This window comes from Asterias amurensis, chromosome 13, assembly GCF_032118995.1.
Source record: "Asterias amurensis chromosome 13, ASM3211899v1".
NCBI lineage: Eukaryota > Metazoa > Echinodermata > Asteroidea > Forcipulatida > Asteriidae > Asterias > Asterias amurensis.
Window position 1 is genome coordinate 4,419,493 of NC_092660.1, and position 24,784 is coordinate 4,444,276.

The 24,784-nt window shown below is 38.8% G+C and overlaps 1 protein-coding gene across 1 annotated transcript; it reads right to left on the minus strand.

Moving 5' to 3' along the window:
* Positions 1-1,701: 1,701 nt before the first annotated feature.
* Positions 1,702-23,761, minus strand: LOC139946421 (protein wntless homolog). Its single transcript, XM_071944061.1, has 12 exons — positions 23,476-23,761; positions 15,450-15,716; positions 14,475-14,599; positions 13,032-13,202; positions 12,209-12,345; positions 10,513-10,553; positions 9,295-9,422; positions 7,959-8,056; positions 6,024-6,087; positions 5,552-5,695; positions 4,148-4,388; positions 1,702-3,791 (listed from the first exon to the last, which is right to left on the minus strand). The coding sequence occupies exons 1-12, from the start codon at positions 23,579-23,581 to the stop codon at positions 3,664-3,666; spliced, it is 1,650 nt and encodes a 549-aa protein (XP_071800162.1). The 5' UTR covers positions 23,582-23,761; the 3' UTR covers positions 1,702-3,663.
* Positions 23,762-24,784: the final 1,023 nt, after the last annotated feature.

The following is a 24,784-nucleotide window of genomic DNA, read 5'->3' on the forward strand; positions in this document are numbered from 1 at the left end:
GAAAATTACTTCTTACTCGAAAACTACGTCACTTCAGAGGGAGCCGTTTCTCACAATGTTTTATACCATCAATCTCTCCCCATTACTCATTACCATGTAAAGTTTTATGCTAATAATTATTTTGAGTAATTTCCAATAGTGTCCACTGCCTTTAAATGATTTCTGTATCCCTCCTTAACCCTACCCATCAGGTCAACAAGATGTGATTTATCTCTGATGTAGGGGTGGGTACTTGGCAATGCTTCAGCGTTATGGAGTGTGATACAGGAGCTATACAGCACCACTCAAGCCAACCATAGATTGATTTTACACAGTGTTGAAGATTTGTTTGAGGGGGGGGGGCGTGGCTATGAGTGATGGGGGCAGCCATTACGACCTCCCATGACTGTAACATTACACCCTCGCTAAAAAAAAAATAGGCATACAAAATCGCTAAGCACGGACAAATCTTGCCTAACAGAAACTGGTTTCCAGCCAAAATTCCATAAAGTTTACATTGTTGCAACTGGTGCCCACTTGTTTTAGCTTTTTGGCTTTAAAGTTTATGAAATTGGGCCCTGACCAGAACCACCACCTTTGGCAAAAGGGGACTTTTGGGACACTCTGGGTAGCACCACCAGCCTTTTTTCATTGTTGGACACATGCTAAAAACTTGTTGTTACCTTACCTGGTGGTAGGTCTGCTGCCACCTAGCGTTCCTAAGTATCCCTTCTCCTGAAGACGATCAGAGCATGCTGATCAAAATGTTGTGTTGTTCGAACCAAAGGTTCTTTTCAGATCCAACACAAATCAAAAGAGAAATTCACATGGTGTTACTGCAAATATAGTTTAAGTCACCTAGAAATAGAATTGTTTTTTTTCTTCTTCAAACATTAGAGTATATGTTTTTATGAACAATAACATAATTTTTTGAGTAATTGTTTGTAACGATTTATATGTTTAAAAAATAGATAAAGTTGTTTGGGGGTGTGACTCTGCCTATCCCTTTCATGATGTCAATCGAGGCAGACTTTGCCTCGATCTAACATCAAACACACGTACATGCAAGTCCTAGTCGTGAGTTTGTACGTTTCAAAAAAAGTTTTTTCCTGCATTTTCCCGCCAATGTTGACCAGGTAAGTTGCTGTTGGATGAAGCAAAACAACTAAAGATGGGGTCAGTTTGCAAAGTGGACCGGTCCGACGTCTTTTCCAGCGCTGTGCAGCAAACGCTTCAAACCGTCCTACTTGGAGAATCCAAAATATCGCGCCTCGATTGACGTCACAAACAGCGCCCTCTCAGGTCGGGCCTACTTTTAAATTTGTAAATAAAAAAGAAAACTATTTTTTTTTTTTTAAACCTTAGTGAACTGTTTGTTCATATTCCACTCACCAAGACACGTATTTAAGTGACAAAAGCTTAATTTTGACAAAATACCACATTCAGGTGACTTTAAGTATGGCATTGATAAGACCAATTTTTACAAATTTTTATGGATATATATAAATGTTGTTGCTTTTTTCTTTTTAAATTTTCCATGTGTATTTTGTATATGTGTTTGCCATTGTGTAATATTAAATTTTTTAACTTTTGTTGTGTTTTTATTTCTTCACTGTATTCTATTAAATATTTTGTGTAGGATTTCAAATTTGGGGCGCAATATAGATGCCGAATAATAATAATTAGACCGTACTATTGATACAATTTTGATGTGATATTTTATTATCAGTTTGGAATTTTAATGTGGATGATTTATTTTTTAGTGACCAGATGGTCATATGGCAGACAAATATGACTTTTCAGTATTAGTAATAATTGTTATTAATCTTATTTATACAAAACTAGAAAATGCAATCACGCAAAATGGCTCATTAAAAAAATTCATCTCAGGCTAACAGTAAAACTATAATTGTACCACAACATTCTGAACAATATGAATTATTGTTAAGATTTTGAATACTGAAATATTAAATACATAATTTCAAGATTTGTCGCATGATAGTTACAACAAGCAAAGCATACTTTGATACGCATGCTGCTTTCAACCTCTGAAGAACATTATCAAAGTACAAATGTTGAACTGAATACATAAATATTGCTAAAGTTTCTCAATAAGCCTTGTGCAAGTTAGAGCTAAATAACTCTGGTAAAAAGACTAGTCACCAGTGTCACTGCTTACATTTGAATTCTTTAGACTATAGACGATGTGACCACTGATGTCACTCGAAAACCATAACATAAATCACGCGCAGACCGCCAGGCAAAAACCTTGTGTTTTGGCAGCCAGCTAGAAAGTGTATGCAATCTTACCATGACTAAGCGTCTTTTTAACCGGCGCAACATGACGTATACAGTGTTTTGTCAACAGAGGGCGGTTTGAATGTAAACATAGGTCACATCATCTATGGAGGCAGTTGCTATATCAAATGGTTCTGGGGAAGCTTTTGTATAGCAACCTTCAGATGAGCAAACCCTTGAACCCCTGTGGTACAAATTCATTCAGAATTAAGCATGGGTGTTTACCGTATCTTACCTCACTACCAAAAAGCTTGTCCCGAATCATATGACATAGCAACTGTCTCCATAGTCTGAGGAACTCAAACTTAAAGACAGTGGACACTATTGATAATTGTCAAAGACTAGTCTTCTCACTTGGTGTTACTCAACATATGCATGAAATAACAAACCTGTGAAAATTTGAGCTCAATTGGTCGTCGAAGTTGCGAGATAATAATGAAAGAAAAAACACTCTTGTCACACAAAGTTGTCTGCGTTTAGATGGTTGATTTCGAGACCTCAAGTTCTAAACTCGAGGTCTCGAAATCAAATTCTAGGAAAATTACTTCTTTCTCGAAAACTACGTCACTTCAGAGGGAGCCGTTTCTCACAATGTTTTATACTATCAACCTCTCCCCATTACTCATTACCAAGTGAGGTTTTATGCTGATAATTATTTCGAGTAATTACCAATAGTGTCCACTGCCTTTAAGCAGCAACTTGTGATCAAGCACGTCTTTATACCGGCAATAATAAAATCTAAGATGCAAATGGCCCATTAATGAAGACTCCTAAATCGATGCAGCTAAAGTCAATAAATACAGCTATTGGTTTTGATAGTAAACAAAAAAACATGCCATAAAGCCTACAGAGCATAATAACCCTGTTGACATCCAGGGTGTAGTTAAGGCACAGAGTGCAAAACACATACAAAAATAAATATCTATCGACAAATACTGGGGCAAAGATAAACTGTACTAATGCTATGACAACTCCCGTACGGTAAGAATGCTAAAACAGGCCTGTATGCTTCGGTTTTTGTGGAAAGGGCAACTTAGGGTACCAAAGCATTACCTCCTTTGTAAAGGGCACCCTATGAGAACATTGTAAATTTATACTGGAACATTTCAAGGGCACCAAGGCAATGACGAGGGGGGCATGGAGGCAATAAGCCATTTTTAGATTACACTTTTAGGTTTGGGTAAATTTGTTTGTATACACCCAAACCAAACAGTGCGCTCCTAAAGCGGCCACCATACCTCAAAAAGGCTTATCGCCTTTGTCGCCTCTGTGAAGTATCAAGTCTGCTAATACCTCCCCCCCCCCCTCCGCCGTCGCAACTCCCCTCTCACCTGCTCACCATCTTCCCTGGATCATCTTCAGCTGTTGTATTTTGACGCTGCCGTCTTATTCTATTGCCGTCTTGTTCAGCAGTTGGTAAGCCTCGGCTAAGGAGCCAGCCGCTTCCGTGCCAGTTGACTGCGCTGGAAGGACGTCAATCTCAAATTCAACATGGCTGCCTTCACTACCCTCGCCTAATAGAAAAAATTTGCAATTTATGCTTATGTTTTATTTTTTATTTTTAATAACGCCTAACATCACAAGGCCAAATGGCCATTTCAAGGTGAGGGATTCACTTAAAGGAAAGTTACAGAATTGGTAAGAAGAAAAAAATGTGACGATCACAGATTTACATAAAACTTACACGGTCTAAAGATGATGGTAGAAAACATCCCTTGAAATATTTCTGTCTGAAATGTCACATTTGATGAGAAATACATGAATCTAATTTCCAGTTTAAAATTCCTCAATAAACGATGTTAAAAGTTTAGCTTTATTGGGGGGGGGGGGGGGGAGGAAAGCTTGGGGAAGGGGTGAATGTCAAACTCACCATTACTTGTGGATGGCTTCATCTTATGCGATGGAGCATACAGCACCATTACAGCCAGCACGTAGATATTCCACATTCCGTACACACCAGTGTAGAAGGCACTGGTGTACTGGACGTCAGGCTGGCCCTCTCCCGCCTTAGCTTGTCCCTCCAGGACCTGAGACATGATGAAGAAAACCACGGTGAAGATTGCCGTGATGACCGTGAAGACCATGAAGAAACGGAAGCGGTAGATCAGGCCCTGGAAACAACAACATTTAGAGAAACTTTTTCAAGCAGCATTTGGCAGCACCAAATATAATAATAATATCAAATTCTTATATAGCACACGTATCTACCAAACAAGATACTCAAGGCGCTGAGTAAATACAAACTTCCAGAAAGATAGGTTATTGAAGTGATGAATTATGAGACCTAATTATTTAGCACCTCATATATTAAAGGGTTTACAAGGTGCTACGGCGCATTCAGCAGCCACAGCCAGAAACACCGGGGCGAATCCCTCTTTGCAATAAGTGCACTGGGTTCTTTTACATGCGTTACACAACACATGGGACCAACAGTTTTAGGTCCCATCCAAAGGACGAAGCACTGGTTAAGTGTCTTGCTTAAGGACACGAGTGTCACAGCTGGGGATTTGAACCCACACTCTGCTGATCAGAAACACCAGAGTTTGAATTCGGTGCTCTCAACCGCACGGCCACGACACTTCCATATTGCAGGGCAAAAGTTGCGAGTCCTGGGCAGGCCCGCCCAGCACCACCCACCATGGCTACAACACTGCTTGGGAGCTAGGTATAGAACCCTGGGCCGTTGTGGTGCTCCAAAGGCTTTTTTAATACATCAACCAGGTACCCATTTATACCCCTGGGTGATAAGAAGCAATAGACCGATCCAGTAGGCTCCGCCCACGACGCACGTGTGAGCAAGAACACGTGGGGCTATCCAATACCTTTCTGCACAACTCTGCCGCGCGCGCCAAGCATACGCGCACGCTTGTCGGGCCATAGTGTCGGACCTTCGTTGCGTTGTGATTGGTCAATACGCAATGGGGCGGAGCTTAATGGATCGGTCTATTGTAGTCAAGTTTCTTGCTCAAGGACAAAAGGGAACTGACTAGGACTCGAACCCAGTGTTAACCCACACACTTACGACTTAACCAATAGACATAACAAAATAGTTTTCATGTCTTCTTTGTAGGAAAATACATCAAAATTTCCTTGCTTTCGTGTATATTAATGAACATGCAGTCATTTAAGAAGTTACTATTAAAAAGAGTAACAAATAAAAAAGGTGGTTGTAGGAGCGCCCTCTGTTGTCATATCCATCATAACCTTCAATAATTATTGCTCACAAAAACAAAAAAAAGCTGAAGGAAACAGCCCCCTCTGTTGACAAACATACCTCATAGTGAAGCCGTCTTGACTTGGCCATGTGGGGCAGTGTGGCTCGTCTCATGCTGATATTCTTGAAGACTTGATACACCATGAACATGAGGAAGATGGAGTAGGCACAGAGGCAGATTCCAGCCAGGATGATGAAGGCCATCTAGAATAAGATGCTAAGGAATCTTAAACAAAGAGGATGTCTCCTGACGATGACTAGAACAAGCTAGTCAAAACGTTGAGACCAATTAAGAACTCACTCCGCGGTAGTGTAGTTAATAAGGGAATCAATGTGTGGTGAAGAGGTTTTCAAATAGTGGTTACAACCCAACGAGGCCTGGTACTTGATAATGTTACCAAGACAAAGTTGAGGTAAATTATCAAGAACCAGGCCTGTTTACAATCTCAAAGGACCCTGGTGAAAGTCTGATGTATTTAAAACAATCTCAAAGAACCCTGGTGAAAAGCCTGCTATGTATTGACAAGGATACAGCTAAATTCTGGCCTTTCTCTGTGTTCCACATGGAGAAGAACGGATTGGCGAGCTGCACACCCCTGTAAAACAAATAACAAAATACAAGTTTGCAATGCAAGAATTCAAGGGAATTGCTGTGTGTTGAAGAGGTTTTCAACTATCAAGAACCAGGCCTCGGTGGGTTTAAACCATTAGTTGAAAACCGATTCAACACACTTTGATTCCCATTCACAAATACATTTTCACTCAAAAACATCAACACTTTTTGGTCAAAAAGTAAAATAAATGCAAAAATTATAATTGTTCAATGATTTCTTTCAACACAACACCCCCTCCAGCTATGAAATGGTAAGGCCCTCGGGTAAACATCTCCTTATAAGGAGATTGCTGTGCACGTCGCGCGTATTGCGTGATGTGGCACAACTGTTTCAGCCGTTGCTCTAGACCAATAGGAATGAAAAAACTGTCTTATAAGCACAGGTGCAAGCTTGCATGTCACGCCCATTTTTCAACACTTTTTACTAGTGTTAAATCATCCGTTCAAACACCCCCAGTTGATGCCCTCCAAACCATCAGAATGGATAAACTGTCTTAGGTGTTTATGAATAGGAAACAATGTCACTTTTAATACTATTTGGTGTGGCCTTGACTCCACAAAACTAAGTGGATTCAAGGGACTTTATGCTTAACAAAAATAGGACTTTACAGAGTCCTGGGGACAAATTTCATTAAGCTGCTTTAGCACAGCAACATTCTGCTTACCGGATTAAAGTTACCAGCCAAAACAACAAGTGACATGTACCATTTTTGACTGGTATCCTGCAAATGTTTACTGAGCAGAACAAAATTGGCCGCTGCCCAAACCAAAACGTCAGCCTGGACCTAAGATTCATCTCCAAGTGCAATGTCAGTATTGCCATGGTGATTTGTATTGTGACATCCCACTTTGCTTAGCAACTTAAGATTGATACACTTCTAAAGACCAATCTAGCTGTTTGTGAAATCGAAACCCTGGTTACGATTCCCTAATCAACACTTCTCCATTATTGCCACTGTATCTTGCTGATTAGACTGGGATATAGGTTTGGCATCCTTGGCTCAATGTAAAAGAATGGTTTGTTTGGAAGTGGTGTAGTAAATCCATCAAACTCAAGAAAACAAGGATTGCCTAGACTCTTAAAGACACTGGACACTATTGGTCCTTGGAAAAAAAGAAAAGAAAATGTAATCGATACAAAGCTCGACCAACATGCACATACACATGGAGTTGGCTTTATTACATTAGTCAGGCTATTTAATCACACTTTATATGGTTTTTCCAAGGGCAAACAAAATTGGAAACCAGATTAAAATAGGAAGAATATTGTGCCTGATTTTTATTGGAGGCTAAAGGTTATAGAGACATTCCAAGCTCAACAAAAACATTCATTGCGCTGGCTGATTTATCAGAGCTGCAAACATTTGCATCTTGCAATTTGTACAATAATCAGGGAGACATTGAGAATTGTACTCCACATAATAAGGAAAAGGTTTAAATAATCAGGGAAATTTCATTTCATTTCATTTATTAGAACTGGTCGTGAAGCCAAGGATTTGCAGACAACTTAATTACTATACAAAGCCAAGAACCCCATGGAGAGAAGACAAAGAAGACATTTTCCAATTTGATTTATTTTCAGGGAACTTTCTGCAGAATCAGGGAGAGTTGCCAACTCTGTTCTGAACATGGCAAGATTGGTGCTTATTTAAAGGGAAGCAGCAGACGATTTTACAAAACGCCAGGATTAATCCTATCTCGAGTTGGGACCTTGTCCTAACGTAGGATGCATTTAATGCGTCCTAACATCTATGGATACGAAACTTAACTCGTTATAAGTCCTATAAGAGTAATCCTAAGTTTGGTGAAATCGACGGCAAGGAGCTTTGGATTTAGTTGTTATCTTTTCCTCACCTCTCGCACATATCGAAGACGAAGAGTGAGAAAAAGGTGAAGACGATGGAGCAGACTTGTTGCCAGTAAACCCTGAGACGATTCCGCTGAGTCTGGTCCTATTAAAGGAAAGGTAAACGCTTAATAAGTTTTTGAACTCTTTAGTTCGGATTATCTTTGTGAAAACGACCCCAGGTGTTTCTAATCAACAGAGTGGGGGTTCGAGTCCCGGTCGTGACACATCTGTCCTTGACGACCGAGACACTTAACCACTCGTCCTTTAGATGGAATGTTAAGCCAATGGCCCTTGGTGTTGTGTAATGCAGAAAAAGAAACAAGATACGCTTGTCACTACGAGAAGAGGTTTGCCCCAATGTCTCTGGCAGTAGCTGCCAAGGGCGACGCAGCACCTTGTAAACACTTACAAGGTGTTACACAAATAGGTCTCATAATTCATAAACTTCAAAAACTTGTCTGGAAATAATTAATGATAAGTGCTTTGAGACGCACGTAGACAAAGTGCTAAATAAAAAAACTATTTACAATTATTACTATTAGAATAGCGTGTCAAGGCCAAGCGGTCGGATGTACTTAATTCCAAGTTCCGGTGGCAAAATCATCGGGGCGTGGCTTCAAATATCGCTCATGAAACTTGTGTCCTTGAGCAAGACACTTAACTATAATTGCTTCTATTCACCAACGGATAAATGGGCTGCTGTGACGGCAGGTATAGTCACTTGTGATTAATTAAGCGTGGTGCGCTACATACTCTGCAGCACAGGTTGTATACTCCCTAAGGAGATGAGGTGATTAGAGGAGTGAAATAACTGGCCCAATGGCCCAGTGATTAAGGGTAATTATGTTCAAGCACCATGCGCCATGAGATCAACGCTTCAACGAGTATGAGCGCTACACAATGAAGTCATTGATATTGTTATTTGTAAGGCGAATTAATCATTTGTTCACCCAAATCATTTGAAAAGAGCGTAATCTATACTTTAAGCATAGTCTATCATTCAATGCTGTTAAAATCATGGGTCAATACTTTTTCGAGATATAAACTTGTGAAAGTAGAAATACCAATAGATACAGGAGAAAGAAAATGCGAAAAAGGAGTTTAAAGTGGAAATGTTCATTGAACATATATTGGCACATTTTCTTTCGATGCTAGTTTTAACCTCTTTTTGATGCAATATTTGGGCATTTGAATTAACCCAAAAATAATTACCCCTACTTTGGCTTGTTTCTCCGTCATTATATTTCTGACGAACAGCTTGATTGTATCACATCTGCATTACATGTATGCAAAATATTTGAACATAAAAAATATTTGAACAAATTTGGGGAGTTTTCTTACCATGAGATGTTCTCCAACGAAGATGATCCAGAAAGAGAAGAGCATCGCATAGAAGGCTCCTTGCTTTAAGTCGGCCAGTAAGACCATGAAGGGGATATTCAACCACAGCGTTAACCACTCCATAGGGACTGAAAACAAAAAACACAAAAAATGTCACTCGCTCAGAAAGTTCTCCTTTCAAATGTTCGTCTCATTTCATGTCATTTCATTTATTTTGATTACAAAGCCAAGGACTCTCAGGAAAGAGAACTTAATCACTGTACTAGCCAGGAACCCAATGGAGAGAAGACAAGGAGGGAAGTTTCAATTTAAGATGTGGGAGGAAAACTCCAGATAATTAGTCTAGGAAAAAACCAGTAAGTCTCAGGTTAACATGTTTGTTTTGCATCGGGATAAAGAATACACAGTGTAACTTGGTTTTGTATTTCCCTTACACCAATGTGTATAAGCAGTGTATACCCTGAATCCTTTTCAAAATTTTTGAGAAAGCACTGAGTATATATACATTGCTTCATAGAGTATACAGTGATTAATACACACCTGGGGTAAGTGCAAACAAAAACAAATTGTATAAATGGTAAGGTTTCTTTACAGCATTTAGAGATTTCATGTAAAAAGCCATCCCTGGAATTACACGCAGGCCACAGAGGTCATGACCTCCGTTGCCCCTGGTCTTGGCCTTGGTGCCCCTTCAAAAGTTTCCCATTGACTTTAAGATTTCCAAATGAAAAGTGCCCTTGGCAAAATGAAAATGACCTTGCCACTTTAAAGCCATTATACACTTTCGGTAAACAGTATTGTCCAAGTCCCACACTTCGTGTATCACAACTTATATATAAAACAACAATCCTGTGGAAATTTAGGCTCAATCAGACATCGGAGTCGGGAGAAAATAACGGGAAAACCCACTCCTGTTTTCGCGCGTTTCGCCGTGTCATGACATGTGTTTATAACAACTCCGTAATTCTCGTTAACGAGAATTTATATTGTTTTACCGTTTTCCCGAAAAGTAAAGCATTTCATGGACTAATATTTCAAGAGAAGTCTTTCACCATTACCTTCTGTAAACCCTGTAAATTATTTGTAAATCTGTGAACTTTTTTTTTTTTTCTGTACCGAAAGGGTCCAATGGCTTTAAAGATGGAATTCTACGCTATTACGAAGAATAGATTATTGTTCTCAATAGTATCTATTTTACAAAACAAGTTGGAAACTTACAATTCAAAATACTCATGATGATGGCCAATGCCAGAATGGTCCTGATGGTAAATTAAAAAAAAGACAAGTACTTAAACAATTACAAATCAAATTTATAATAAGACTAACAAGGGGATCTTGTTGTGTTTGGATATAGCAGCAAGGACATTTCATGAAACATGATGAAGGCATCTGTCATTTTGCCTCCCATTTTGTGACTTTAAGCACATGCTCTTGCCAAAAAAAGGAGGCAAAACAATCCTTTTTAATAGTTGTAAACTGTGGGGTTCCATGCTATTTCTTGAAACAATGGAGGATATTGGTAGTCCACAGGTTAGCAACCTGACTCCCATCACCCTGCATCCCCCTACACAAGCCACTATCAGCTGACCTTGCTTTGCTACTCTCAAGTCACATTAGTAAAGAGCCATCCTTATAAATGAACACTGCCCTCTGTTGTCCAATGCAACAAATTCAGAATACACTTGATAATGAATTTTCTTGATGTCTCGACTCAAGATTTTTAAGCCCCTTGGAAAAGGCAACTAGAATGATGGCGCTCAACAAATGCCTGATAATTGATTGATTGACAGATTCAACCGCCTCAAAAGATTTATATTGCGTAATAAACTACAAGGGAAAACGACTAGTTTGGGTTTGTACTTAAAAAAATTGGTTAAAGTGGGACCTGAACCAATATTCTCAGCATTAATGTACCGGCGCTCTACCAACTCAGCTATCCAGCCCTCTGTTGGTGGTCTCCATCTTAGTCAATATATTTGTTCGTGGGTGGCAGTTAGAAACCATATAAACGTTATCTGCATGGATAGCTTGGTTGGTAGAGTGCTTATATATTAATCCAAAGGTCATTGGTTCAAGTCCTGCACCAGTAAATTTCTTTTAAAATCAAACCAAAACTATTTAAAACTTACCCAGTCACTTTTCCTTGTGTCTCATTACTTGATATTTAATATTAAAAAAAGTTGCATCCACTTAAGGTGATTCCCCTTGCCGCCCCTTCCCAGGTTGTAACGTAAACTTGGGTGTGATCCCTGGCTACACGGCAGCTAATGGTTATATGGCTTCTGACTGGCACCCCTAACATAGATATTGACTGACAACCATCATTATGCTGTATAGCTCAGTTGTTAGAGCACCGGTACATTACTATGGAGGTCGTTGGTTCAAGTCCCGCTCCTGTAAATTTTTCTTGATTCAAACCCAACTAAAAAGAGTTTATTTACATATACATTTGGTTTGCGTTAACACCATGTGTGTATCTACTTGCCAGGTAGAGTTTGTTCTTAAAAAACTGTCTTGCTTTAATTCTACTACCGTGGAGTAGATGTTCGGGAGACTTCTTAGTTTTGAAAAGAACTGTCCTGCTTCTTAACTACTACCTGGGCGGATGGTATAGAAATAGGCTGGGACTACTACTTTAGCCTATATGATCGTGATTAACTGTACTACCGCGGAGTCAGTTCTTAAATTGGTCTCAACATTTCGACTAGCTTGCTCTAGTCATCGTCAGGAGACTGAAGTGGTATGAGAAGAGTGGGCTTATTTATAGGGGTTCAGAGGATCCAGTGTAAGTCAATTAATGCTCTGATTGGTTGTGTGGTTGGCGTGCTCAGGGCAATTAATAGGGTTGCCCATTGTGTGAGAAACCCCTTGGATGTAGTTTATTTACCTTTCAAGGAGGGTACAGTTTATTTACCTTTCAAGGAGAACGGGTCCTCTGGTTTGTAACAAGACACGACGCCAGAACCAGAAGGTAGCCAAGAGGATGAAGGGAAACATAAACGTCTTAATGGAGATCCACACCTTGGTGAAGCCTCCATTCTGATGAATTGCCTGCAGTTTAAAACCATTCAATATTTAAAGGAACGTTACAGAATTGGTAAGAAACAAAAATTGTGAAGGTCACAGATTTACGTAAAACTTACACGGTCAAATGATGATGATAGTTGAAAACATCCCTTGAAATATTTCTGTCTGAAATGTCATATTTGATGAGAAATAAATAATCTAACTTCGGGTTTTGAGTTTGTCGCTCAGTGAGCGTTTTATTCATTTTTATTTTGGCATCGATGCAGTGCAAAATTTGCAATCGGTTTTTCACTCTTCTCTCGTGACCCAGATGGCCGATCGATCTCAAACTTCTACAGGTTTGTCAGTTTATGTATATGGTGGATTACATAAAGTGCTTAAACTGCCAGCAACTTTTTTGTTAGCAAAAACCAATTCCGTAATGTTCATTTAAACAATTGTGGATTTGTGCTTAGTCTCACACCTTAAAGGCACTGGACACTAAAATAATGTTTAGCATAAAAACATACTTGGTACAAGTTGTTGGTATAAAACATTGTGAGAAAGGCTCCCTCTGAAGGAATGTAGTTTTTAAGAAAGAGGTAATTTCTCACTCAAATATTTGAATCTAATAAAAGACTTCAGGCCTGAAGCCTTTTTATGCATCTTAAAGCACACAAATGTTTTTGATTTTTAACCCCCCCCTTCCCAATGACCTTTGACATACATACCACAATGTGAATATCCTGAAGTGACCCAATGCCCGTGTTGACAACAGGTCCGTTACCATGATCAATGATGGGTAACCTGATGTTCACCAAGTAGTATTTATGATGAAGGGATCCAAGATCAAACAGCGGAATCGGGGTACAGTCGTAGTAGTAGCCAACTTTATCATCAGTCTAAATGAATCAAACCAAACCAAAGTTGTTATAGTTCTTATATTGACCCCTTGCACACGCACACACGCGGCGACTGATGCCACGCTCACCATGTTGGTGGTCAATAGGCTTATGTGTAAACGCTGCATCACCTAAAAATGCGCACTTCACTGAATAACCTAAATGGCACATCCAAGATTATTATGATGACGTCAGGTGAAATGGGTCAATAGCGCATTTTACAATGATGTATCAAAAATGCGCTTTACATTTAGGTAATTGGCCCAATAACATTCTTGTAATCTTTCTTAGCTACCTGGGGAGAATACAGCCCCGGATTGCCATGGCCGCTCCAAGGGCTTTTGCTTAGAGTGGGACTTGAACCAGCAACCCTCAAGATTAACATGCCAGAGCTCTACCAAGTGAATTGTCTAGCTGTTATGTTGGCGGTCTCCCTAGGTTATCAATATCACTGTTAAGCCCAGTTCATACTTCATGCGAATGCGAATTTGACGTGAATTTGACGTCATAACCCTCCTTTCGCAGCGATATTCGCAAGTGAGTTGAGCCGAGGGCAACTGCTGCAAACTTTTCGCTGCGAATTTGTGACGTCAACATTCGTATCGCATTCGCATTCGCAGGAAGTATGAACCGGGCTTCAGGGAGTTGCCAGTCAAAGATCCACTGCAAACCACTGCAAACACTGCAAACCCATGATAACTTGGTAACAAGTAATGGGGAGCTGTTGATAGTAAAAAACATTCTGAGAAACGGCTCCCTCTGAAGTAACGTAGTTTTCGGGAATGAAGTTGATTTAGAGACCTCAGATTTGGAATTAGAGGTCTTGAAATCACTGACTCACACAACTTCGTGTGACAAGGGTGTGTTTTCTTTCATTATTATCTCGCAACTTCGATGACCGATTGAGCTCAAATTTTCACGGGTTTGTTATTTTATGCATATGTTGAGATACACCAAGTGAAAAGACTGGTATTTGACGTTACCAAAGGTTTCCAAGTGTCTTTAAACCACTATATCATGCTCGGTAAAGAGAGGCCATTTTAAATCTTCATATTTTAAATTGCTGCGATGCCCAGTGCCAATTACACTATTCAAATTGCCTCTACATTGGGCACGCTCAGTGGTGTACCAAAAGCCAGGGTCGTGGGTTTGAATCCCGCTCAACAAGGTTGCCGTTGAATTTTTCTTTCCGTCAGGAAACAGACCAGCACTGTGTGCTTATCACACAACAATTTAGAGTAAAAACCTCAAACAATAACAAAGATTACTTACAAGTGGGTAAGGAAACACACATTCAAGTTTTCTTGTTTCATTGACGCTGACAATTTCTTGGAACTCCTCTTCCATACTGTTTCTGTATCCGAGCCTGATGACTAGCGTTATATTAGCATCTGGATCTGTAAAAGTACAATGAAGTCTTTCAGCAAGTGAGCAAGCCATCTTTGTTAATTTCATGCACTGACACTGCACATACAATTTAGGCTGGAGTATTTTTACAGACAAGCAACTTTGTAAAAAAAAAAATTAAAAACTCCCATCACAGAAACCGGGAAAGTGCTGAGTAAACAGCCGTCGATTTCACTAAATTCTTCTTAACTTAGGATTAATCCTAGGACTTGAACAAGTTAAGTTCCCCATCCTAAGTTACATGTAGGACGGGTTACTTGTCCTACCTCGAGATAGGATTGATCCTAGCGTTTCGTGAAATTGGCTGCAGTGCTCTTAAAGTTTAGCACAAGTTTGTTTCGCTTAGCTTATTTTTGTGCTTAATCAGGTCTATGAACAGGATTTGAAACTTTGCATGGTGGAAGTGGAACTAAGAGAGGTTCGCAGTAACACCATGTGACTATCTCTTTTGGTGTTACCACAAACTTCTCTTAGTTGGCTTCATAATAATTAAATTTTGCCCTGGAGGGGGAACTCAAAAAATCAAAATCCCTTTTATGTAATTCCAAGTAAGACAAGATGTGAATCTGGGCCCAATTTCATAGAGCTGCTTAAGCAAAAATGTTTGCTTAAGCAAAAAATTCATTGCTTAGTAAAATCAGATTACCGGCCAAGACTCCAGTCACTTGTTATGCTAAGTAAACAACAGCTAAATACCAGTCACAAGCAATGTATGTGGCATGAAATTATGGCCAGTAACATGTGTAAAACAAGCGAGCTATTTTCGTGCTTTAGCAAATTTTTTGCTTAAGCAGCTCTATGAAATTGGCCCCTGATTATAAAGGAAGTTTTGCTGCTTACCCATAATTGTTTCCTTTGTATGAGAAATATCCAAAGCCATGACGCCTATTAAGTATTGAAACCAACGTTCCATGCTGTAAGGCCTGTTGGGAATGTGAACAGAAAACACGATCCAGTCTGCGTAGATCTCTTTGTGAACGGCCTCATCAAAGTCTTTGATCTTGTCGCAGCCGTTTGGACCCCAGGGCTCGAACCAGCCTTTCAGGTTGAAGGCAGGGTCGATGCATTTAGTGGCAAGGTGGCTGAAGGCCGTGGATGGGGCCGGTGCTAAATTAAGACAAAAGAAATCAGAACAGAATAAAGCATTTACTGATAATAAAAAAGCCAAGTTAATTGCAGCATCATGTATTTAGCTATTGCATTGATAGAAAGTCAAGAACAAAAACAACGACAATGACAGATGACAACCACATTGACAATGACAATGACAATTATGACTGAATTTTTTTAGTTCCCTGTACAGCCTAGCTACTGCACTAAATACCTTAAAATAGGATACTTCCAACTTGAAAGGCTATGACATCTGCTTCATAACAAAAGTAGCAATGACACATTGACAATGACATTCACAGTCACAATTAAGACAATGAACTGTATTTGCCTGAGCAGCCTCTACTGACGCAAAATGAGGATACTTTCAACTTTTAAGGATACATTTGCTTTTAAATTATTTATTATAATAACAATAATAATAATAATAATAATAATAATAATAGTAGTAGCGACTTCTGATATAGGCCTAGTGCTAAAATCCAACATTATTACCACTGTCACTGGGCCATTAAAAAAACATTTATACTTCATTAACTTTGCAGCTGATGTTTTAACGCAGCTTTGAATGTGAAGGGAAACTATGAAGAGACAACTCTCTGAAGCTTAAAATTAACAGGTGTTAAGTTAGTTAGATATTGTAAGAGGTGGTATGTTATTATTTATATGCCATGTCAAAACAGTGTATTTTTAACGCCATTCCTTGTCAATTTCTGCAGATCAGAGAGGGTTTTTTCCCCCGTTCTCTTCTGCCCAAGTTCCCCCCCTCCTCCTCTTCAATAAGTCAATGCAAAACATCATCACTGCATTGCGGCACTCAGCATGCAAGTAGCGCTTATGAAAATTGACTGGCACCTTGAATACTAAAGAAACATACTTTAAATTTTGTTGAAATAAAATGTTCAACACGTGTTGACAATTTCCAAACGTGGAAGTTTTCAAACACTTAATATTCTGAGTGGCTCATTTTGGGGTGATTTCTTTTTTTGTTGGGGGGGGGGGGAATCCACAAAACTGAAGGGGCTTGTTGCTGGACAAAACCAGAATCAACATAAAGTCAATGCAAAACATCATCACTGTATTTGGGGCACTCAGCATGCAAGTAGCGCTTACGAAAATAGACTGGCACCATGAATACTAAAGAAAGATATACTTTAAAATTTGTTAAAATAAAATGTTCAACATGTGTTGACAATTTCCAAACGTGGAAGTTTTCAAACACTTAATATTCTGAGTGGCTCATTTTTTTTTTTTTTTTTGGGGGGGGGGGGAATCCACAAAACTGAAGGGGCTTGTTGCTGGACCAGAATTGTCTTTTTCCAATACCAGAATCAACATTTAAGAAAAAACTGCCAGACACATTTCTGTTTTGAAAAAGCACTAAGACATTTAGGGCAAGATACCTCACTTGTCTTTATACGGGTATTATAATCAAGTTAACTTAAAGACTTTGTACACTATTGGTAATTGTCAAAGACTAGTCTTCACAGTTGGTATTCTCAACAATCATAAAATAACAAACCTGTAAAAGTTTGAGCTCAATTGGTCATCGAAGTTGCGAGATATTAATAAAAGAAAAAACACCCTTGTCGCACCATGCTTGATTTCGAGACCTCAAATTCTAAATCTGAGGTCTCGACCTCAAATTCGTGGAAAATTACTTCTTTCTCGAAAACTACTCCACTTCAGAGGGTGCCGTTTCTCACAATGTTTATTCTACCAATCTCTCCCCATTACTCGTTACCAAGTGAGGTTTTTCGCTAATAATAATTTTTTTGAGTAATACTAATTACCAATAGTGTCCACTTCCTTTAAATGGGAAATCATACGCTATAGCAACAAATCAGACTTTTTAAGTAGCCCCATGAAATTGTGCCCTGGTGTACTTGCAGTGAAAGTCAACATGTCTAGACATTGTACAGGCATTTTGGAATTGTTGATGGCTAGCTATAGAGTTGGTACAGTACATGTACACCAGTGTGACACCCTGCATGCACTATGGTGTTACTGTTGTATCAGATAAGCAGGATCACAACATACCAGAGGACACTGCCTGCTGTGTCAGACTCCACATGAGGCCCTGGTATTGATTTAATCACCAGGTCATGACAGCTTCAGTTAGTAGCTTTTGTGTGGTATGGGCATGGGATCTGTTGGTCTTTTCGGTGGGGGGAGAGGGGAGGAAGGGTCACTCTGCTACCACCATGCTCTAAGTCTAAGGGAATTTACTAGCAACCAGTTGCAGGCAAAATGAAGAAAACCAAATGACATTTCAGTTAATTCATAACAATTCTGTGTGGCAGTGGCATGACCCCCCCCCTCCTCCATGGAGGTGGAATTAGAGCTAAGACCCAGACACTTGGCTGAACACTTTTGCCCAGCCTCAAGCCCAAAAAGCCTCACTCAAGCCCCAAAAAGAAAATGCCCCAAGGTGTGGAGCCAGACTCACACAGCCTGAGCAAGAACTGAACTCTAGACTTTAAGTGGCCAGTCAGCTAGAGGTCATTCTGGTCCAATGTACTGTTTTGACTCACCACAAGCTGGCAGAATTGATTACTACAAGTATTTGATATGACCATAAAGCAAGGAACAGACTGTTCCTTTCTCTAGCATTTGACCTTGGATGTCTTGACCCCATCTTAGGACATAGAAAAAGACCGACCTCCATGATATGAGTATCAGGGAACATGTTGATTGCCTATTTAGGAGGACCAGCAGTATGATTTGCAACTGTACAGTAATTTGATGATTTGGCCCTAGTAGCTGTATGATAATATAAATAATAATAATAAATAATAAATAATAAAACCAGCTCTTATATAGCGCAAATCCAAAAAAATGATCATTGCGCTTTACACACAAACAAAAGCAAATAATTATAATACACTAGAATAAATAAGTTTTGAGGCTGCGTTTGAAAGCAGAAACTGTTGGAGAGGACCTTAGGGTACGTGGTAATGTGGTCCAGAGAGTTGGCCCGAAAACACTGAACGATCCATCGCCTATCCGCCTGCTACTCTTTGGAATGGAAAGACGAGTAACGTCCCGGCTCGATCGCAGGCCTTCCCTAGATGGTACATGGGTGACAATGCAGTCTTTCAGGTAGACAGGCGACAGATCGTTTAGAGGATTGTAGATGTAGAGTATTGATAAAAGTAACTTGGGCCATAGGGGCCTATTGGTGACTGTTTTAAAGTAATTGTTTTATAGCAAATAGACTAAAGGCCGGTTTATAGTCAGTCGCACGATGGTCGCGCGATGGAAATCTTGTGCGCAATCCTAAGACTGAGGCCTAAAAACCTTGTCTTTTTATGATCGCGCGTCACAATTTCCGACACCAGACCATCGCGCAACCGACTATAACTCGGCCTTTATCAACTGATTTTTTAAATTTTTATCACTGGCCCAATAATGCTTTTATAGCAGCCTATAACAGCTTTTGTAACGGCCTTTTTTAGTGCTTGCTGTGAGATTACAACTTTGTAGGGCTGTGTGGTTGCAACTTTGTAGGGCTGATTACAACTTTGTAGGGCTGTGTGATTTCAACTTTGTAGGGCTGCTTACTTTATAATCACAAGAAAAGGCTAACCTTTGGTGGATGCCCATGCTGGCTGAGTAATTTTCCTTGCTAACTTGTGAAGTATGCTTATAATGTGCCAAGCAAACTCGAACTGCTGAAGTACAGCAGCAAAATGTGCTTGTTGGGCCTACATGTATTTGATTCCCGTTAAAAACAGCTCTTTGAAATTTGCCCAATGACTTCTTAAAGGCAGTGGACACTATTGGTAATTGTCAAAGACTAGCCTTCACCGTTTGTGTATCTCAACATGCATAAAGTAACAAACCTGTGAAAATTTGAGCTCAATCGGTCATAGCACTTGCGAGATAATAATAAAAGAAAAAACGCCCTTGTCTCACGAAGTTGTGTGCATTTAGATGGTTGATTTCGAGACCTCAAATTCTAAACTTGAGGTCTCGAAATCAAAATCGTAGAAAATTACTTCTTTCTCGACAACTTTGTTACTTCGGAGGGAGCCGTTTCTAACAATGTTTTATACCATCATGCTCTCCCCATTACTCGTTACCAAATCAGGTTTTATGCCAATAATTATTTTGAGTAATTACCAATAGTGTCCACTGCCTTTAAACTAAAAGTAATGCACAAAAATAAAGACCACAGCAGAGTCTGTCTTCCTGCTACAAGTACATAGTGTACAAGTTTACAGGTAAGGTCGAAAATGTCAGACCATTAACTATTTCTTGAATTTATACCATAAATCCTTTCCAGTAGGTTTAGCAGTTTGCAACAGCTAATTTTATTTGTTTAATATAAAAATTTTTAAAAACATCTCATGAAAGATGTAGACTCGACCTTAGATATATAAACCTCATCGTGTTGAAAGTGCCACGTATTGACATTCAACCTGCCGGCAATGCAATTACTCATGTAAAAAGCAATCATAATATGTACACACTACACAGAAATGTCTGGAGGAAAAGTCTATAAAAACGGAATTGCAATGTCAAGACAAGATGAAGTTTCTTTCCCCCGCTTCGCATCCTCCCAATTATCTTCCGACACAAAATTATCTTAGATTCATGGTGTGCTCCGAGTCTGACAAAACATTCTAAACAAGACGGTAGATGATTGATGACCACAATCTCAGGATGATCAATCAGGCCATGGGCAAAATTATTATTGGTTACCGAGCAATAAAAAAGAAACAAAGTGAAAAACTGCTTCAAGTATTTGCATTTTGAATTATTTACCTTCAAATGTGAACAAAGTTTTATTCAAAAACTTTCCAGTTTAAATCTTGATATTCAATTTCGCTATAAAGTTTCAAAGCTTGGTTATTTTCTATTCAGTTATTTAGGCTACGTAAAGTTTTTGAATTTCATAGATGGGGGGGGGGGGGGGGGGGACACACCTGGGTGAAGGACCAGGGTACAATGCCAGGGTGAAATACCCATAACATTTTTATTTTGTTACTTGGCCTGATGGAGTATGTTGGCTCAGTTCCAAGATGATGCACTCATTTTCTTCCTCCATCTTGTTCAAACACAAGCAATTGAATTGATATATTTTAATCGTGTTTGCACTTAGTACGCAAAGAGAAAAGACCACATTGTAAGGGACCCCCTTAACCAACAAGTATGATAATACGAAAGAGATTTTGAAATGAAATCATGAACATTCAATTATTTTAAGTTTGTTGTATTAGGTCAGTGCCAGTTCATTACTTTAACATGTTATTAGAGAAAGAGTAAATCATTTGCAGACATTAAAGCCACTGGACACTATTGGTAAATGTCAAAGTCCAGTCTCCTTACTTGGTGTACCTCAACATAAACATAAAATAACAAACCTGTGAAAATTTTAGCTTGATTGGTCATCGGAGTTGTGAGATAACTATGAAAGAAAAAACACCCTTATCACACAAAGTTGTGTGCGTTTAGATGGTTGATTTCGAGACCTCAAATTCTAAATTTGAGGTCTCAAAATCAAATTCGTGGAAAATTACTTCTTTCTCGAAAACTACTCCACTTCAGAGGGAGCCGTTGCTCACAATGTTTTATACCATTAACCTCTCCCAATTACTCGTCACCAAGAATGGTTTTATGCCAATAATTATTTTCAGTAGTTACCAATAGTGTCCACTGCCTTTAAACAAAATTATTTCAAATTTACTACAAAACTAGTTTTTAAAAGGGGAAAAAAGTGAACTGACAGATATCCTGTAAAATTATTCGGCCAAGTGTTAATCATTTTAAAGAAAAATATTATTTGGAATTATTTGAATGAGTGAGTTTTAAAACAAAGTTCGTCGCACAGCTTAAAATCACCATTTTGCTCTCAACTTTTAGAGCGATTGAGACCAATTATTTTACAGTATGCAGTTGAGAGTACACAAAGCGAGGATACCAGGTTGCACGTGAATACTAGCTTTATAAATTGTGTGCATGCTGTGTATGAAGAAAAACAAAACTCTACCGGAGCCAGGAGTTACAAAAACAATTCTGCCAGTAAAATTGTTGCTTTTAATACACAGGGCTTCTGGCAACACGCTCCAATTCTACCTCCATGGTTAAACCCACACTAGACTTAGCAGGACATTCCACATGCAGTGACAGACAAAATCAATGCATCATAACACTTTGATCCAGGTTTCAAAACGCTTTTGTTACAGTTCCAACACCATCTTGATTTCCAGTGAAAAAATCACTTGCGGTTTTTGAAGAGCGGAGCCAAGAGTGTTGAGACCTATACGCTTCATCACCCACCACAGAAATTGCCACAATAAAGCCGCTGCTTGACCCTTGTGACCCCCGTGGGGTAGCTGGTGAATCACACCATTCAATAACCAGGCTGGAGTTATGCCACACTGAATGAATGTACTGAGAGTGAAGGATATTATAAGTTAGAGTCAATGGCGTTTAGCTGCCATAAACTGGTGAGGTTAAAACGAAGCTATTGTGTAGAAAGGGTGGATGAATTGGGATGGAAATGGCCAGGGGTAATAAGAAGTCTATGGGGAGGGTTGTTTGGAATGCAGGGGGGAAACCTTCAATCATGGGAATTCTTGTAGTTGTCAAAATGTTTTCTCAAGTAAACTATTGTGTTGAATTTTATTTTGGGTGAATCTATTGAATTGTAAGATAAATCTGAAGATTTAAAATATATTTGAAGACAACATATCTTTCAGTGATTACAAACTGAAGACAATCCTAAGTTGCTTTTAAGATTATAAACTCCATACAACTAAATATTTATAAAGCGCCTTTACATCAAGATCAAAGCGCTGAAAAGAGCAAAACCAATGGAACTATAAATACAACAAATTACATCTGAAACAAGTGAGTTTTGAGAGATTTTTTGAACAAAGGCAAAGAGTTACAATTTCTGATGCAGACTTGGAGTTTGTTCCATATTATTATTTGCTAAGCAATAAAGGAGAAAGTCCAGATGTGAGCAGATGAGTGTTCTGATGGTTGGTACCTACGGGAGGGTTACGTTACTACAACATGCTACAACTAAAAACCTCCATGACCTAAAAACTCACTCAAATTTAAACTTAAACTACATTTGATGAACATCTCTAAATTTTCCATAAAATTTAAAATTAAGTATTAATTTCAGTGTCAAGCATTTCTAAATTGTAGTTAAATTTTCCATTTTTTTAAAACTTTATCAGCACTGAAAAAGATAGGGAAACGTTGCCGCATGGCGCCACCACTTTTTTTACTCTTTTTTACAAAAAGGGATATCTCATTGAGGTAAATTAGATACTATATTATTTCATATCGGATGAAAAAGTGGTGGCACCATACGGAAACTTTTCCAAAGATTGACCCAATCTGACCATTGAGGAAGGATAAGATAAGAGTAAGACTTTCTCTATGACTATGGTCCAACTATGGAGGAGGGAAATTTCTTCCTCCATGGTCCGACCGCCACTTTGGATTTCCACATTTGAGAACAAAATAATCAAATAAGATTTCTAATTAAATTTATTTACTAATCAAACTAAACAATTTACTCAACTCAACCCATTTTTTGATAATCTGTATTCATAATATTAAAATAGGGAAGGAAAGGGGCAGTTACAGATACACAGCATGCCAGTTTTTGTCACTCCTAAAAGTAAAAGAAGAAACAAAAATATATAAAAATCGCAACAAAACATGTCTAACATGTTTTATCATGACACGATAAATGAATGGGGGTAAATTGCCAGTGACCCTCAATACGTACCGACAAGCCCGCCGACAAGAAAGCAAGCGATCTGCACCAGCAACAGAACCACGCAAAAACCGAACAGCTTTCTCGTGCTCAAATTCTCCAAAACAGCTCCCGCCATCGTCCACTGAAATTCCACACACTATGCTGAGCAAGTCGGTCAAGAAAATATCTACAACTTAATGAGAAAATGTTGCGCTGACAGTAAATAATGACACTTTCTTTGAGCACCGGTTGTCTGTCACTTTTTCACGTCTGCGACTCGGTTCCAAGGCCGGAAGTTCCAATAAAGTGTACCGTGTGTTTTGAGAGAACGAGACAAAAACTTTTTGTGTGAGAAGTCTAAAAAGTTGCGCCCTCTATAGTTCAAAACAGTAACAAATTTAGTCAATTTCACGTGTTTTCTGATAATAATTATTATTTGAATTTTGTGTATGGATTTCACACTGCCGGAAATCGCAACTACTCAAGAAAACAATTTGTATTTCCGTTTTAAAAATGTCAATTGATGTTAGCGTGTCTATACGACATAAAGAAAACCAGATTTACACACAATTTTGAGCAAATATTTAACGCCGAAAGTAAATATTGGTCGCACAATGGAAGATGTATTTTGTTGATAAGGGGCGCAATATGCACTTCAGAAAAGCAATTGATAACAAATGTAAACATGATGTTTCACATCGTGTCGTGTCAATAATAAGCAAAGGAAGGAAACTAGACACGACTAACATATTATATCGAGCATTGAATAACCTGGGATTAATTTGACAGGGCAACTTGTTAAAGGTGCAGAAAAGTATGCTTAGCAGAAACAGGTTACCAGAAAAAAATAAAATTTACCTTTCATTGTTGTAACTGGTGCCCTAATAATATTTTGTTAAACAAATAAGTTTGTCAAGCGGTATTTTCTGCAGCTTTATGAAATTGGGCCCAGGTGAGGACTGGTAGCCCGTTTAGACTTCATCTTAAACACTAGGCTACCCCCCCCCCTGCACAAAACCCATGGAATACAAAACAACAATGTGAGAAAATAAGTTTTGATTTGATCAAACAGATCAAAATCTTGATTGTACTTCACAAAATGTGTGTTTTATGACACTGAAATAAGCAAATGCAGCATAATTAATGTGAACCTTACTTCTTTTTTGTCTACCACAATTAGAGGGACCGGGAAATAAAAACTACCACTAGGCCGCCTACAATAATGACAAGTCAACCAATTCATATTCATGAAATTTCATGTTTTTTATTATTTAATAAATCTTGTTCACATTGTTGTTTAATGATTTTTACATTTTTATTTACACATAGGAAAAACTTG

What these genes read in the sequence shown, in the direction of transcription:
- LOC139946421 (XM_071944061.1), bottom strand. Translation starts at nt 23,581, where the DNA reads ATGGCGGGAGCTGTTTTGGAGAATTTGAGCACGAGAAAGCTGTTCGGT. An exon ending in TCTTGTCGGCGGGCTTGTCG is followed by an intron (nt 15,717 to 23,475) that starts GTACGTATTGAG and finishes GTCTTAATTTAG; the next exon opens with CACCGGCCCCATCCACGGCC. An exon ending in GTCTTCGATATGTGCGAGAG is followed by an intron (nt 6,088 to 7,958) that starts GTGAGGAAAAGA and finishes TTTGTTTTACAG; the next exon opens with GGGTGTGCAGCTCGCCAATC.